Source organism: Chanos chanos, chromosome 13, assembly GCF_902362185.1.
Source record: "Chanos chanos chromosome 13, fChaCha1.1, whole genome shotgun sequence".
Taxonomy (NCBI): domain Eukaryota; kingdom Metazoa; phylum Chordata; class Actinopteri; order Gonorynchiformes; family Chanidae; genus Chanos; species Chanos chanos.
Window position 1 is genome coordinate 11463235 of NC_044507.1, and position 16309 is coordinate 11479543.

General features: G+C 42.0%; 1 protein-coding gene across 2 annotated transcripts in view; it reads left to right on the forward strand.

Moving 5' to 3' along the window:
• The first annotated feature begins 70 nt into the window (after positions 1–70).
• Positions 71–16309, forward strand: part of spag9a (sperm associated antigen 9a) — a 27922-nt gene continuing 11683 nt past the window's right edge. The window contains exons 1-14 of one of the 2 annotated variants that reach the window (XM_030789793.1): positions 71–469; positions 5175–5295; positions 8342–8412; positions 8772–8866; positions 9128–9278; positions 11256–11339; positions 12576–12720; positions 13081–13174; positions 13499–13620; positions 14044–14055; positions 14694–14723; positions 15013–15070; positions 15445–15597; positions 16137–16209. In XM_030789793.1, the coding sequence (XP_030645653.1) occupies positions 170–469; positions 5175–5295; positions 8342–8412; positions 8772–8866; positions 9128–9278; positions 11256–11339; positions 12576–12720; positions 13081–13174; positions 13499–13620; positions 14044–14055; positions 14694–14723; positions 15013–15070; positions 15445–15597; positions 16137–16209 (1509 nt within the window). In that variant the 5' untranslated portion in view covers positions 71–169. The remainder of the gene's footprint in view (positions 470–5174; positions 5296–8341; positions 8413–8771; positions 8867–9127; positions 9279–11255; positions 11340–12575; positions 12721–13080; positions 13175–13498; positions 13621–14043; positions 14056–14693; positions 14724–15012; positions 15071–15444; positions 15598–16136; positions 16210–16309) is intronic. The other variant, XM_030789794.1, reaches the window with a different exon arrangement.

A 16309-nucleotide genomic window follows, 5' to 3' on the forward strand; every position in this document is an offset into this window, starting at 1 on the left:
CTTCCAGGGAGGGACTCTCAACTTGAAGAAGGGACATATTTTCATTTTATACCCTCATTAAGGAAAAGGAATATATTTTGCATTCAGGCTTAATATTACAGGATTAATACTGGTGGGGGAAAGCGGGACTAAAATATAGGACATATTTGCGTGAGGAAAAGGAAGGAAAATGGAGTTGGAGGACGGAGTTGTGTACCAGGACGACTCGGGGACGTCGGCTATGATGTCGGAAAAGGTGTCGGGCTTAGCCAGTTCGATTTACCGTGAGTTCGAGAGACTGATCGGTAAATACGACGAGGATGTTGTCAAAGAGCTGATGCCGCTGGTCGTAGCGGTGTTAGAAAACCTCGACTCGGTTTTTGCCGCGAATCAGGAGCACGAAGTGGAGCTCGAGCTGCTGAAGGAGGACAACGAACAGCTCATCACCCAGTATGAGCGAGAGAAAGCGCTGAGAAAGCATGCCGAGGAGGTGAGTTTTCAAGGCAGAACTACTGTGGATGAAAAGATTTCCTCAATGCTAAGAGTCATCTTTTAACTGAAAAGGAGGATGGGTGCCGTCGTTGTTGTTGTAGCACCTGAACCACAAATCTCGCACGTGTGTGGCTTTGTCAAGGGGGATAATGAAGTCACTGATGCTGATCAGATGCCCGCGGATGTTCCAGGCCTTGAAATTAAATGAAAGTGAGATTCACAATGTATGTTTTGTTTTTAACAAGGATACAGGGATGGTCGAATATAAGCATTCACCTTGAATTTTGCTCCAGTTTATCTTACGGTATAGTTGTTCTGATCAACTGAGATTCTGACTGAAGGGACAAACAAGCACTTAGGCCAACATACTTCTCTTCTAAAACATCCGTTTGCAAGCAAACAAACGAACGAACAAACAAACAAGCATGGACATAGGCCTCATGCCGATTTGACTGGATGTACTATTTCAGAATTAAACACTCATACGTCAGTACAATGTTTATTCCGTTCACTCTGAATCAACCCCAAGATAAATAGTTAAAGGGTACAGAACATTAGGCTTAGGGAGGTGATATAACACCCGCTGTCGTACTCTGTGATAAAGTCGTTTCATTATGAGTCCATTTGATTTTTTTTTTTTTTTTTGGACTGAACATGGTTTTTTAAATTTATTTATTTATTTTTTATTGCTGAGCTCATTAGATCGCTCAAAGATATTGTTATCCCGGCTGTATAAGTGATTTTTCCTAAATTTCAGATTATAATTAGTGCTGGTCACAGGTATACCCAGTATTAGGATGGCGTAAATGCCTGATGTAGGTGTGTTTTTCACTGTTTGTTAGTTAAATGAGGATCTCTTTACAATAGCCACATTTCATTTTACTTACAAACTTGCAGACATAATTTTAAAGTTGAAGCCTAACTTGGTTTACATATGGTTACCAAGAGCTTCAGTGCTGTGACAAACAGAAGAACAGAAGCACGCACAGAACCTCCCGGGCACAGGCTGGGGGATCCCAGTGCCCACAAAGTTTCACCAACTCTAAATATGTGATTAACAAGTAACACATGTGAACAGTCATAATGACAGGCAGTCACCTTTATACAGTAGTTATTAACTGTTAATGCACATCGTTAACCACCCTGACATGTGTTATTCATGTATATGCATGACCACCTCATATACTGCCTCATAACATCACTCAGGTCTAATGTACTGTTCACATGCTCAGGTAGTGTGTGTTTTTTGTGAAGGTGTCATATGTATTATGTTTGTTACAACTGAAATTCATGTGTGAAGCATCTTTCAGACATCACTTCCGACCATACCTTTACCTAATCGCTTGTTTTGATTGAATAACTTTGAATGGTTTGATTTTGATTGTTGTTAATCTGCTTTCTAAACGAGATTAGGGCAGCTCTTTTTCCTTCTTAATACGCGTTTACAATATAAGCTCGTCTATCTCGCAGATTAAGGCCTTCTTATCCTTCTTTTTTCCCCCGTCGCTTAAACACAACTTGGATTATGCACAATGTGGCAGCCACATCAAAATGTTCTTTATGTTTCCGCTGAAGTAACAGTCGTGGAAATAATCGGCAGAGTTCTTCTGAGAAAAGGAAGAGTGTGACACTTTTGCTAATCTGGCCACAGTAGCTCTCTGATTTAAATGTCTGAGTTAGAACTGGTCTAGACTGCAAGGTGTAGAGACTTTAGTTCTCAGGACGGCATTTTTGGGAACTTGTTGGTCCTGACGTGTCGGTTGATGCTTGAGGAATTTTCAGGCTTAATCAGGAACGTTGTCATTTGATATATATAACCTTACAGTTAAATAGAGAAACAGGAAAGTGTCACGTGTGTTATGGCAAAGTGTCATATATTCTCATGAAAAAAAAAGTTTTTTTTTTTTTTTTTGCAGTATTCAGCTATGTTTAGAAAGTAACACCTCAGATTTGTTGAAGGTTTGTACGTGTTTCTTGTTCTTGTACGTTGTTGCGGTGGTGTTCTCGTGGGGAACCGTCAGGGGTCTTTTTATAGAGCGGCCCAGAGTAACGCTGGCAGATTGCGCTCTGTATGAGGCGAGAGCATGACTCGCATTTTTCAGGTTGCTCTCCTCCTCCAAGAGCACAGAAATGCTGTGTCACTGTCACTGATTCATGCATAGAAGAGACCCTCCCTATCTCCCATTATACACCTTTCTCTCTCTCTCTCCCTCTCTCTTTCTCTCTCTCTCGATTTCTCTCTCTCCTCCTTTCCCGTGTGCCGTAATTTCCTGTAGCTCTGACCCGAGCTGGACTTTGTCCTGTCTAATGCTGATTTGAGTGAAGTTCTTTAGTAACAGAGGGGTATTGTGGGGCGGGGCATAGGCATGTGATGCATGTTTATTTGTTAATGACACACTGCCTATCTTTAGTATCACCTGCAGCGATACACGGTTATCACAGACTGCAGATCAGGGCTGCTCTATTTAGGCTTCTGAGTCACCATGGGGAAATGATTGATTGAGCCATTCAGAATGAATGCATGAGTAGCATAGTAGGCCCTTGACGGAGTGACTGATAAATGTGTTGGGTTTTGGGATGCAAGAGACACCGTTGCTCTCTTAGCAGGTTTGTATCTCTTCCAGTTGCTCTGGCCTTTCCGACCTGTTAGTTTACTGTGGGCAGAGTGTTGGCGTGAAAGAGAATATGAGATGGCAGGGACCGTATGCTGTCTCAGTGGCTACGCTGCGGGGTGGGGGTGGGGGTGGGGGGGGGGGGTGTTGCTTCGCATGGTCGTGTTGACGCTTTGGCTCGGGCTCTGATGTGGACTCATAGTGACACTTTAAACAGCGCCCTGTTTCACCCCAGTTCACCCCAATTCACCCTGCTTCACCCCATTTCACCTTACTTCACCCAGAATCACCCCTAGTTCATCCTACTTTTACCTCCAGTTTACCTTGTGTCATTCTACTGTCCCTCTGTATTGTACATGTACATTTATTCTGTTAGAAGAGACTGAGATTGGTTCAGCATCTTGAGCAGTGTACACACTGGCCAGCAGTACACTCATTCAAAATACACTTTCAAGTTTCAAGTTTCAAGTTTATTTAGAGCCCAATATCACTGTTTAGAGTCTCAAAGGGCTTTACAGGCCACAACAGTCACACTTATATGCTCAGAGCAACTGTTGTCCAAAGAACAATAAAAAAAAAAATCAAACTGAGGACAGAATACACAGAACCTGTCCTGCTCTCCTTGTCTGTTCTTGAGGAGATGCCAGACTGCTTTTACTTCCAGGTCATACGATCCTTTGTTGTGCTGAACAGAAGGCAGGGAAACCTCCGTGTGCTCTGCTCTCTCGGTGTAACCTTTAAAAGGATTCCCAGCACTCTCCCTGGACTGGTTTCTTTCCCTGGTGTTACGTTTAAAGCTTTCCCCAGTTATCCCTCTCCCTAAATCCCTGTGGGTTTTAATATCTGGGAGCAGCCAGCATCTGTCACCCACTATTCACTTTACAACCTATTGATTCGGCTGTCGCCCCTTAATGAATGGATTTATCCATCACTTTTCTCAAAGTCACATTTTACATTTGTTTAAAAAATACAAAGAGTAAGAGGTAATGGTCAGATTTATGAAATTTTCAGAATATTCGAGCTATGTTAGATATTGGTTGATTCCATTTTTGTTTTTACTACAGTATTTGACTTACACAGTGTGTCTACAACAGACTCTTTGGTGTGTAGCCTAACTTGTCACTAAATTGGAAGTACACATATTTTCTTGAAACTACATCGATATTTTTCTTGAAAATATTATGTAGGTATGGATTCTCCAAAATGTAGGTGAAGTTCAGCACTGTATCCTCAACATGGCCACACACGTCATTTTGACTTGACCTTTTTGTGCCAGTGTTAATGGGGTTGACTCTTCATTTTCTTTCCCTTACCTATAAATAGAGATAGGACATTTGGGAGATCCGCTGCTTTAGCATCCCAGGAAGAGGACCTAAAGGAAAGCAGCTGACTAGGTCACGTCAGATGGACAGGAAGTTTGAGTTTGAGAAGTCTGAGCAAGGGAACTTACAAACAGGAAAAGAAAACTCCTTGACTGTATGCTTTTTACTCAGGTTTCCTCCACTTTAACAGTTTGTCAGCATATTTTGAACTGTGAAGATACGTATGATGTCTGTGGCAGGAGTGAACATGTAAAAACTGTCTTTTAACAGGATTCTCCCCCTAGAGAACTGTTGGGTCCTGAGAGAATGAAATGAAAAAGGGAGGGAAATAATGTTGCAGAGGACAGAATGGAGAATGGAGATACGCAGGGGTCGACAGATTGATCTGATTCACTTAAATGAGAATTTTTACGTTTTAAAATTTTTCCCCAAAAATTTGTAGAACCTCCACTCTGTCAGTTATTGTGGTCCTATACGTTGTGCTGTCTGCCTACATGTGTGACACAGATGATTGCAGGTATATCTAATGTCAGTTAGCTCTGTGCACATCAAGCTAAAGTTTGTCTTTTTTACTTTTCATGCCAAATTTAACACTCTGTTGATTAGTGCGATGTGTTTTGATGTTTTGATGATGCTCCTTCTCTAATCTTCCTCTATGTGTGTGTGTGTGTGTGTGTGCGCGTGTGTGCACGTGTGTGTGTGTGTATGTGCATATGTGCGCGTGCGTGCCTGCGTGTGTATGTGTGTGTGTGTGTGTTTGTGTGAGTAGAAGTTCATCGAGCTTGAGGACTCTCAGGAACAGGAGAAGAAGGATCTCCAGAACCACGTGGAGAAGCTGGGTTCCCACGCGCGTCAGCTAGAGCTCAAGATCAAAAACTACGCCGACCAGAGTAAGAACTGTGACCTGCACACACGTACACACACACACACACTGTCCCTTCTTTCTCTCTCTCTCTCTGTCTCTCTTTCTCTCTCTCACTGTGCCTGTTTCTCTCTCTCTGCCTCACTTTATCTCTCTCTCTCTCTGCCTCTCTTTCTCTCTCACTCCCTCTGCCTCTCTCTCTCTCTCTGCCTGTTTCTCTCTCTCTGCCTCTCTTTATCTCTCACTCTCTCTGCCTCTCTTTCTCTTTCACTCTCTCTGCCTCTCTTTCTCTCTCTATCTCTCTCTGCCTCTCTCTCTCTCTCTCTCTCTCTGCCTGTTTCTCTCTCTCTGCCTCTCTTTCTCTCTCACTCTCTCTGCCTCTCTTTCTCTCTCACTCTCTCTGCCTCTCTTTCTCTCTCACTCTCTCTGCCTCTCTTTCTCTCTCTCTATCTGCCTGTTTCACTCTCTCTGCCTCTCTTTCTCTCTCACTCTCTCTGCCTCTCTTTATCTCACATTCATTTATTCTCATACCTTTTTCTCACTGCTGTCGCTGATCTTATTATTTGAGCGCGTTCAGTAAGATGACTACAGTGTTCTAGCACATTCTTTTATATTTCGTTCCTTCCCCTTTCACAAAATGTACACTCTCCAAATACCTATTTTTAAACCACCCCCTCAGTCTGATGCATGTTGTCAAATGTGTTGGTCATGTGACAGTCAGTTTTTCACATGTTAATTGGATTACTGGATTACAGTTATCTCCATCCTCTGCCTATGGCAACGATTCAGCACTTTTTATTGGTGGATTCAGCCTCTGGGAGCAGTGTGATTGCTCCCCCATATTTGATTGAAAACACCAACTCATTGCCTGGTCTGACAGTGGCTCCACAGTTATGTTTAGGTATGAGACACATGTACAGGACAGAAAAAGCAACAGTGATAAGGAGACAGTGAGATATGTGGACAGTGAATAGTGAATGATTGACAGGAACTGCAGCCAATTGCAGATCCCCACCACAGACAGAGTCTAACTCGTGCGTGGTTTTCATGTTTTCTCTTCTGTTCTCGGGTTGACTAAGGCATAAGCCGGGGAAAAAGATACTGATATCATACTTGATCCAGTGGAATCTTAAATGGGAATCAGTAGAATGTTCTAGTCCACATAAATCAGTGAAAGCTTTTGTTCCAGTTAAGTAGTTATTTCCGTTAGAACAAGTGACTGGTGAATGTACAGGTGTTCAGGCTAACCTTCTAATCTGCCTGTAGTAAGGCCACACAGGCCGTTTGTTTCTGGGGGGTAAGGGAGGGTGGGTGGGGGTACAGGTCCCTATTGTTGGAAGAACCGACTGTAACAGGGTGGAGTCAGGGCCTGCTGTCTGTTTCAAATTTAACCATTCTCACTCAGCCTCTTGTAGTCACATTTATCAGAGTACTGCATTAAACGAATCCGCCTGTTTCTGTATGATGCGTAGGCTTCAGAGTTGTACAGAGACATTCCTGCTCTGTCCAATTTAGCGTGCCCTACTTCAGAGTGCTCGTTAAATGAATGTATTCATTTACATATTATTCATAGCAGATAATGGTCACAGTCATGTAGATGAATTATTCATTTTTAACATGTAAATACATGTAAAACAAACGTTCAAAGAAACAGTATGTACACGCACAGAAGTGGCATCCTGTGTACTCATGTGGTTACACCTGTGATTGAAACACACCGTTATTGGGAATACCTAAGTAAGTAGAGTAAATGAAAACACCCACATTAGGTAAATATTAGGTAAAGGTAAATTTGAAGTTTCCATGTGTGTCTAAGTCCGCGTGTGCAAATGGTGAAATGAGTTACGTTCATTTTAAGGCAAAGTGATCTTCAGTAAAAGGCTGTAGCCTGTAATTGTATTGTTGTTATATTAGTATGTTAATGACCCATTGATACAGACCTCACCTCTCAAAGCTTTTCACATTCATATCAAGTGTTTCATACCGCAAAGACCCTGCGTTTCCTCACGCGCAGCTGTTTTTTTCCTTTTCTTTTTTTATTCTATGGCGACATATAAAGTACAATCACTCACTAAGATGTCATGTTGTGGCCTCTCTACTAGATCACACAACCTGCAGACATTTGGTTTTTTTTTTTCTGTATTTTGGGCCCTCTTGATGTTACTCCGGACTTTCTTCATGGCCAGTCTTAGAAAATGTTGTATGTTATAGCATATATAAATATATACGTACTTTATATTTGATATAAAATTGAATTACGTAAAATCCATTCGTTAGCGGATACCCAACATTATAGGCTAAACCTCGCAGCTAATAGTTGGATTTTCTCTTTTGTTGCCTGTTAAATGGAGCCTATTTAAAATCTTTTGGGAGATTACCATACTGTCAGCAAGCCAAAGTTTTTTTTTTTTTCTCATTTCTCTTGCACCGAGGACACCTGGTGGCTAAACTGGGTCTCTGCTTAGAGTTGCACTACTTTATAAAGCCAGCTGGCTATGATGTGTGTGTTGAGTATCCTCCATCACTTGACTCCATTGTACTCCACTCTTACGCAACTCCATCACTACGTTTATGTAACGTGACCCTTTTTTCATATAAAGCCAAGCGACCGCTAGAGCTGTGACGGTTTATTTGTACCACAAACTGCAAGGCATAACCCCAAACAGACTATTATATACCAGAGTGGCTCAACATACAAACAAGAAAATTATAATTCATTCAAACTGTGGATGGAACACTCAGCTCATGTTCTTTTCTCATTGTGAAAAGATCATTACATAGAGGAATACCCTGTTTTTCAGAATTTTGCCACATATGAGGAAATGTGAAGTTTGTTCATGGTATACAGCTGAAATGTTTTTAGTTCATGGTATACAGCTGAAATAATGACTCCTCAACTTTTATACTGTCTCCCTTGACGCTGATAACTTAGTAATGATAGTGTAATGTAGCAATCGAGAAAGTGATGTGCACATTAATTATGTTATTCCCCTGTAGCTGAGCTGGGCCGTGATTGCTCTGCCGATTTGATGTACAGTTTGTGATGGACAGATGAACCGTTTTTTTTCTTTCAGTCAGCCGATTGGAGGAGCGCGAGGCTGATCTCAAGAAGGAATACAACTCCCTCCATCAGAGACATACAGAGGTAAAGGAGAGAGGACGGTGGTATGCTGTCAATCAAACTTTCACCGATCTTTTTACAGTTGAGCAAAAATAAGCATAGTCAGAAACACTGTGTTATCAGACGAGTTTGTTTGATACTCAAAGCAAGCGTGAGCAGTGCAGTGCAGCCGTTAAAGCAGAGTGGGCCCTGCTTTAGTTATTGAAAGAAAACCTTGAAGAGAAAACCAAATATAATTCCGCTTAAGGTAGGAGACATAGCACACATTACTCCAGATGGGCCTCTGGTACTCAGTTGGTGAGACATTTGAGGTGTCCAGAAGCACATTTCACAACTGTCTTTAACACCCCCCCCCCCCCCCCCCCACCTCACCCTAACTCCAGATGATCCATAACTACATGGAACATGTGGAGCGCATCAAGATGCAACAGACAACAGGAGGAGAGAGCATTGAGTCTGGGATGCGGGGAAGAATTCGGTAAGACTAGATCCACTTTGGCATTTACTTATGTACCAACCGTCTACTGCAGGAGGGGCAATTCTTAAAAAGATCTCTAGCCAAAACTATTGCCTCTGTTTTATGGACGGTTTTGTGCTTTTTTTTCCTCCAGGTGATTTTATATACTGTAGAGTTATTTGTATGGCTGTCACAATAAGATATAGACCTGGAATATCATATTCTTTCTCAACTAGTTTCTTTTTTTTTTTCTTCTTCTTTTTTTTTTACTTTTTCTTTCAGGAAAGAGAGGCCCCTCTCTCTGGGTATATTCCCAGTGTCTGGTGGGGGTAACTCTCTTATCCCGGATGCGGCGGGAAGAGCGGAGACCCCTGGGACGGAATGCTGGAAGTTGAATGACCTCAGCCACCCACGTTCCAACACCAGCCTGAAGGTGACTTTACCTCCTCATCCGTCCATCCTATTTTCCACTACAGAAATAACACAGTTTCTGTTACAGACCCATTTCTGCAGGCAGGCAGGGGAAATTAGCATTATGAGAAAGTGTCAAAGAAGGAATCAGAGAAATATGTGCACTATTGCAAGTTAGAGGGAGCTTATTCATAGTGCTGTCTGTTTGCAGCAAAGAGGAAATTGCATTAACGTTTTATTTAAGTTCTAGATTAAATTTTTGTAATATATTAACACGAAATGTCATGACATTACCTGATTGTTTTGGCATTCTGAGAAGTAACATTTGTGGTAAATAGTGTAAATGTGAATAATGTGTTATTAAGAGTCCAGAGGATTGGAACAGGCTGAGACCTGGGTGCTTGGCATGTCTAAGAAGACAGTTCCAGAGTTGTGGTGTGTATTTCCCCAGTTTCAGCCAATACTATTTTTTTTTCCTCCTCATGGATTTATAATTGCCTGTTCAAAATGAGCCAATCAGACAGGCTTGTTAGCTAGCTGATAAACAACTATTTTCTTCTTACAATTTTGGAACAAATATCTATGCACCGTCTGTCAGATTAATGTAAACACAGATGCGTGCGTGCACACACACACACACACTCGCACAAAAGCTGACACACTCTCAAACCAACAGCAGACAGAAGAAGTAGTGATGGAAAGAAGCTAAGTTGGCGTGTGTCTTTAGTGTTGGCCCATTTCATTGTATCTGTTACTGTTTATGCCTTTGGCCATGTCTTCAAGCTGCTGGCTGATTTTGGTATATACTGGTTGGAGGACAGTGATGAATGTCTTTGCTGTGATTGGCCGACAGCCGCTGCCATGGTAACAGAAGCAGTTAACAGCATTCAGGAGAAAAACTGGTCTCGGTACAATTCAGGTTCACTTCAGGTCTTGGAATCAAACCCAATTTTATGATGTTTAAATAAGCTTTACATATAGATGATAATGACTGTAGCTGCGTTAGCGCCTAAACTGAATGTATTTTGAATTTGGATAGTCCTCACTTTTTGTCCAAGTTCAGTGGATTTGTGAGCCTACTTTGATTATAATGATTATACTTCCATCCTTGCTGGTCGAGATCATGAACATTTTAACCAAAACTAAGTACAAAAATTACGCAGTGTGTTCATGAGCTTTGATTCCCCACTGCCACAACCATAGACGCTTAGATCTTGACATAAATATTTCCTGCGTTGCTATGGATACATGCTTGGTGAATTATGTCAGAATGTTGTGGTTGTTTAAGATCAAAGCCCTTTCTGCATCCAGATCATACCGTCAATACTAAATCAGTGCACAAAATAAATATGAGCTAGCGTAGCTATTTTAGAGCCATGAGACACCATCACGCTCACCACACACGGGGCTGTTTTTATGCTTTACATTTACTGCTTCTGATCCATACAGAAGACCCCGCGGGAAAGAGAAAAGGGAGACAATCTCCTTATGCAGAGTTTGTGCCACAAACACTAAACTGCGCTCTGGGCTCCTCTGTATGGTTGACTGCTTGAGTTGAAACGCTTGAGTTTGGGAAGGAGGGGCACACGAATGGAGTACAACCTAGGATAAGGTCTCAGCAGAAACAAATGTCACAGCCGAACGAGTTTTACGTGTGGAAGTAGTCGACTGAAAGAGTTTGACAAGAACATATAAGGAAAAATGACTACTCGTCGATTCATTCTAGCTGATGCTCTTGTTTGGGGTAGCTTAAGAGTTTCATTGTATCAGAGAACACATACTTGTGAAATAACTTTGGAGTTAAGTGCCTTGTTCAAGAGCACATCAGCGGAGAGCTATGGCAATACTGAGAAATCAACCCCTCCAAGCTGTTTTCCTTTCCACTATGCCAACACCGCAACCAATGAATGCTGTTCTATATATTTTAACAATGCTGCCTTCAAAAACAAAGAAACGAACAAAACCAATGCACTTTACTGTAATTCTCTTCCTCAAGCAGTTGGACTCAGAAGATGCTCAAAAGAAAAGGGAGGGTAAGAATACTCAGGACACATGGGGGAATTCTCTGGCAGACGACTGCAAGGTAGTTGGTTCTCTAGTGGTGGAAAACATTGCAGTCAAATTCATCATCATTGTACCCTTAACTCTGCATCTTATTTTTTCTCTTAACAGCATTCAAAGAGCGTAACATGCTATCACAGCTGTATGCAACCATTTCAAATCTAGCTAAACACCTTTTTATGTTAAAATGCCTTTAACCTGGGAGACTTTTAGCAAATTTGGCCATAATGTAACAATATTTCGCGCCTGAGAGATCGTAAATTAGTGAGGTAACTTTGACATATTTTGTTCAGGTTGTATTGTTTCGGTGGTATGGTTGCATACAGCTAAAATGCCGCCCCTCATTGAGCGACATTGCACGGCACTTTTGAGTTCCCGCCATCTGAGTTTTGCTTCATTGTCCACGACGCCACTTAGCACTCTTTAGGTTTCATCGTAGCACAAATGCTAGTGCTTTGTGTAGTGTTGATAAATTCTTGTCACATTAAGGTCACATTAATTGAGTCTCTAATAGATTTCCCAACTTTGTAGAGCTCTGTATAAGCTGTATTTGACTTAATTTGCCATTCATTTTAAGTGGTTTTAGCGTTGCGTATGAGCTTTGTTTTTATGTCTGTGGTACTTGTGTTATGTTGCAGTGAAACACGCTGTTGTGATTCATATTGTGTATTGATCTTTGATCCCTGTATATGTATATGTGTGTGTGTTTCTGTGTGTGTATGTGTGGACACACACGCTCTGATGTGTTGTTGGTGTTCTGTCCACTCTGTGTTAGCTTTGGTGTTGCAGTTGTGTTGTTGTGGTTTGTATCGCTGTTCAGTGTGACTTAAGTGTATGTGTGTCGTTTTTTCCCAAACTCCTCTGCAAACAGAATGCCCGGCAATCAAAGTTTGATGATTTTCATTGTGCCTGGGTATTTAATGTCTTTTAAGGACATTTTGAAGGACGATGAGGATCTTAAGGATCTGATTACTCAAAATCATCAAACGTGTCCCTGTAGTAATGAACAACAAAGGTGACACACGGGTACTTGCTTTCTGTCTCCTCCCTGCTGTATGTGTATGTGTGTGTGTATGTATGTGTGTGTGTGTGTGTGTGTGTGTGTATCAGGGCGCTTTGAGAGTCTGTCATTGTTTGTCTTTGCCTCTGAGCTGGTGTTTGGTGTTTTCCTCTGCTCTCTTAAGGAGGACCAAGGTACCTCTCTGACCTTTGCCCTTTGCCCTGATCCTGCTCTAAGAGTTTTGGGTTCTCATTGTAGGATGAGTTGTCAGATTTCAGCCATGGAGGGTCAAAGTCAGCCACGCCCATGTCCACCACCACCTCTGACCCAGGGCTGGATGGTGATGGACAGAGTAGGAGTACAGAGGTCCAGGCCGCCCCTGGTACCCGCTCTGTGTCTGTGGGTAAGTCCTCACCTCTTAAACCTGATAAATGTGCCACAATCAAAGGAAATGACTGTTTGTCGTGAGAGTATGCTCAAGACTTTTTATTTTTTATTTCTGCTGTCTACTGTCATTTGCCTACACACATATTGTTTCCATAAACTCATATTTGGACTGGAACTCGTGCCCAGTAGCTGGAGGAGATGGAGTGGTAGCTTGGCTGTTGGCTGCTTGGCAGCGCTTAAGGCTGAACTTTACAGCTAAAGAGTACTTTTTTTGGTGCCTTTTTGAGGATGCATTCTACTGCATTTGAGTTAAATCTTCCATTTGTCCTGCTTTAGTGAGCTGGTGTCTTTTTTCTGGTTGTGCTTTGTGCGGCAGGTTTGACTGAGAATGAAGATAAGTCTGAGGTTGAGGCTATCATTGAGTCCACGCCTGAGCTGGACATGGACCTCAGTGGATATAAAGGGTCCAGGTAACATCACGACCCAGTAACACAGACATTTCATTCTCTACGTGTGTTGCTCTGTCTGTGTTTAGCTCTTGTTACTTCAACGTTTCACTCAAAAATGAAATGAAGTAAAAATGACCAGAAAATGACCAAAAGTGATCAGATGACAAAGCCACGCTAGTTTTATAGGTTGTCTATTTTAAGTCCCACTCTTTGAGTCTGTATCTCCGTACTGACTTGTAATTAAAAAATTAAAAAAAAGGAGGGACCATTTTATGCATTCTTACCAATGCCTGATGTCATAACGCTGTGAGTGGAAGTGATTGAGTTCCTCTGTATGTGTTTCAGTACCCCAACGAAAGGTATCGAGAACATGGCGTTTGACCGGAACACAGACTCTCTGTTTGAGGAGCTTTCATCGGCGGGATCAGGTCTCATTGGAGATGTGGACGAGGGAGCAGATCTCCTGGGTAAGAATATTCAATCACAGGCTCTGGACACGAAACAGATAACAGATAAAAGGTAGACAGAAATACGGTTAAGTAAAAGCTGCTTCGTAACGTAATAATACTACACGGGAGATATTTGCTTTCTGGATATATATGTGGTATTTCGTGTACGTCCACTGGCATGTTAATTCACCATTCTGACCTCTATTACCACATTAGTGACAATCTGTGTTGAGCATGTCTAATATTTTTGGCACTTCTGATATGTTTCACTTTTACACGATTACAGAAAGATTCCTCTCCTCTCCTCTCCTCTCCTCTCCTCTCCTCTCCTCTCCTCTCCTCTCCTCTCCTCTCCTCTCCTCTCCTAGGCTCCGTGCCTTATATTAGTCTAATCTGTCGTTCTCTCTCTCTCTGTGCTGTGTCTTTTCCTCCTAACCCTAGTGGAGTATTCGGGTGTGTATGATCCTCATCTTTTCCGTTCTTATCCCTGCCCTGCTCCCTCTTTCCTGGTCGTTCATTCTGTCTTTGTCTTTGCTCCCTCCCTCACTTTTTCACTAAAAATATCTTTCTTTTCTCTCTCTTTGTCATGTATTTGACTGACTGCACTGCCTACTGCAGTGACAGATTTGTATAATGTAGAAAATCAGGGTTGAACCAATGATAAGAAGACAGAAATATATTCTCATGTATTTAGAATGACTTTCTTATGGAACTTGTGAAATCAAATGCTGTGCCTGTCCTGTTTGTTTATGTGTGTGTGTGTGTGTGTGTGTGTGTATGCCCATGCACGTGTCTCTGCCTGTACTGAAAAACTGTCTGGTTGATACCTCTCTTATCACACGTGTCACGTTGCTGCGTTTTCGTATTCCTTTTTTTTTTCTTTCTGTGCATTTCCTTGGTCTTAGTGCTGCATGGTTTATGGTGATGTTTTTTTTTCTCATTCCATTTTCTCATGTGTCATGCCTGTTATCTCTCTCCATTTCTTTCTATATCTCTTCGACTGCCTCCCCCCCTCTCTCTCTCTCTGTCTCTCTCCCCTCCTTCTGTTCTCTCTCTCTCTCTCTCTCTCTCTCTCTCTGCCTAACCTGGACTGCATGCTATGTCAGGCCTCAGTTTGATTGGTAAGATCTTTCCTCTGCTTTTCCACTCAAACCTTACTCTGCCATGGACTTTTCCACGTTTGTCTGTGTTGTCTATGTGAAGTACGTGCCTGCAGTTGGTGTGTAATTTATAGTTATGTAGTCGACCCTCTCTCGTGTGGCCCACCCTCATACCAGAAGCAGAGGAAGTGTTCTGCTCTCTCAGAAACACAAGCCCATCTCCACCAATCTCTTTTCAAAAATTTGTTTGATGGAAGCACTTTTATCTGGATTTGTCTTTTTGCGTAAAATTCAGGTTTTATTTCTGCAGGTATGGGTCGGGAAGTGGAAAACCTCATTCAGGAAAACACACAACTGCTGGAAACAAAGTAAGAGACCAGTAGCTCCAAAAACACGTTCTTTCCTCTCCAAACAAACAACAACTCCATGAATGTACATATTTACACTGCAGTCAGTATGGGCGTCCTCCATGTTGTCATAAAATTGCTATATTTGATTAGTCTGTCCTCTCTCAGAATAAATCCTAGGAAATTATCCATATGAGTGAGGGACTTCATTTGACATGAAACCCAGTTCAGGAGCCAAGTTGGGGATGTCTTTTGTTTATTTATAAATCTGTCGTTTTTTTTGAGCAGTTTTGGTAAACCTCTCTCTGGACTTTGGCATATGCGTAAAGGGTCCCAGTGAGTATTTGTAATGACGGTGATCTGCAGTTGACATGCCTGCCGTGCTTTGTGTCCAGAAATGCCCTGAACGTGGTAAAAAACGATCTGATAGCACGTGTGGATGAGCTGTCATGTGAGAAGGAGGCCTTACTTGAAGAAATGCACAACCTGACACAGGCGAAAAGCAAACTGGAGGAGAAGAACAAAGAGCTGGAGGAGGAATTGAAGAAGTGAGTGTTCTTTTCACTGGTTTATCGGCGAAAACCTCTTCCACTCTCTCTCTCTCTGTCTCTCGGGGCAGTTGCCTAGAGCTTGATGGCAGCAGCTTTTAATAAGAGTACCATCGAGAGGTAATAAAGCGCAGCTTCTGAGTTATTTATTATGCCCGCAGTGGGACAGAATAGTTTCTTTCTGGGCTTGAATTTTTAGATGCATGGACAAGTGAATAAGTGATATGAGTGAGAGAATGAGCGAATGAGTGTGTAAATGAAGGATTTAGTCAGTCAGTGGGTGACGGCTTGAACGAATTACAGTTTTAATTTGTCCGATGCTTATTTTTGGTCCGCTGTATTTCACATTGTATTTAGATCTTTACTATATGTGCTTGTCTGACATGCAACAAGTGCTGCTGTAGTGATTATCGATCTATGAACTATGCGTCTACACATTTAAATTTTTCTAGAGGACTGACTCATAGCTGCTGACTCTGTGAATTGCAATGAGTTGCAGCGTTTTCTTTCTCACTCTTTCTCAATCTGTCTCTCTCCAGAGTGCGACAGGAAGTGGAGGAGGCCAAACAGACAACTCAAGAAGAAGATGAGGAGGTGTGTGCTGAAAACATAGTTGAGAAACATTATTTTGTCGTACAATATGTGCAGTATGTAATGTGTCAGACTCTGGTTGGCCAGCTGTCCTAGAAAATATAAAACATGCAAAGAAGTT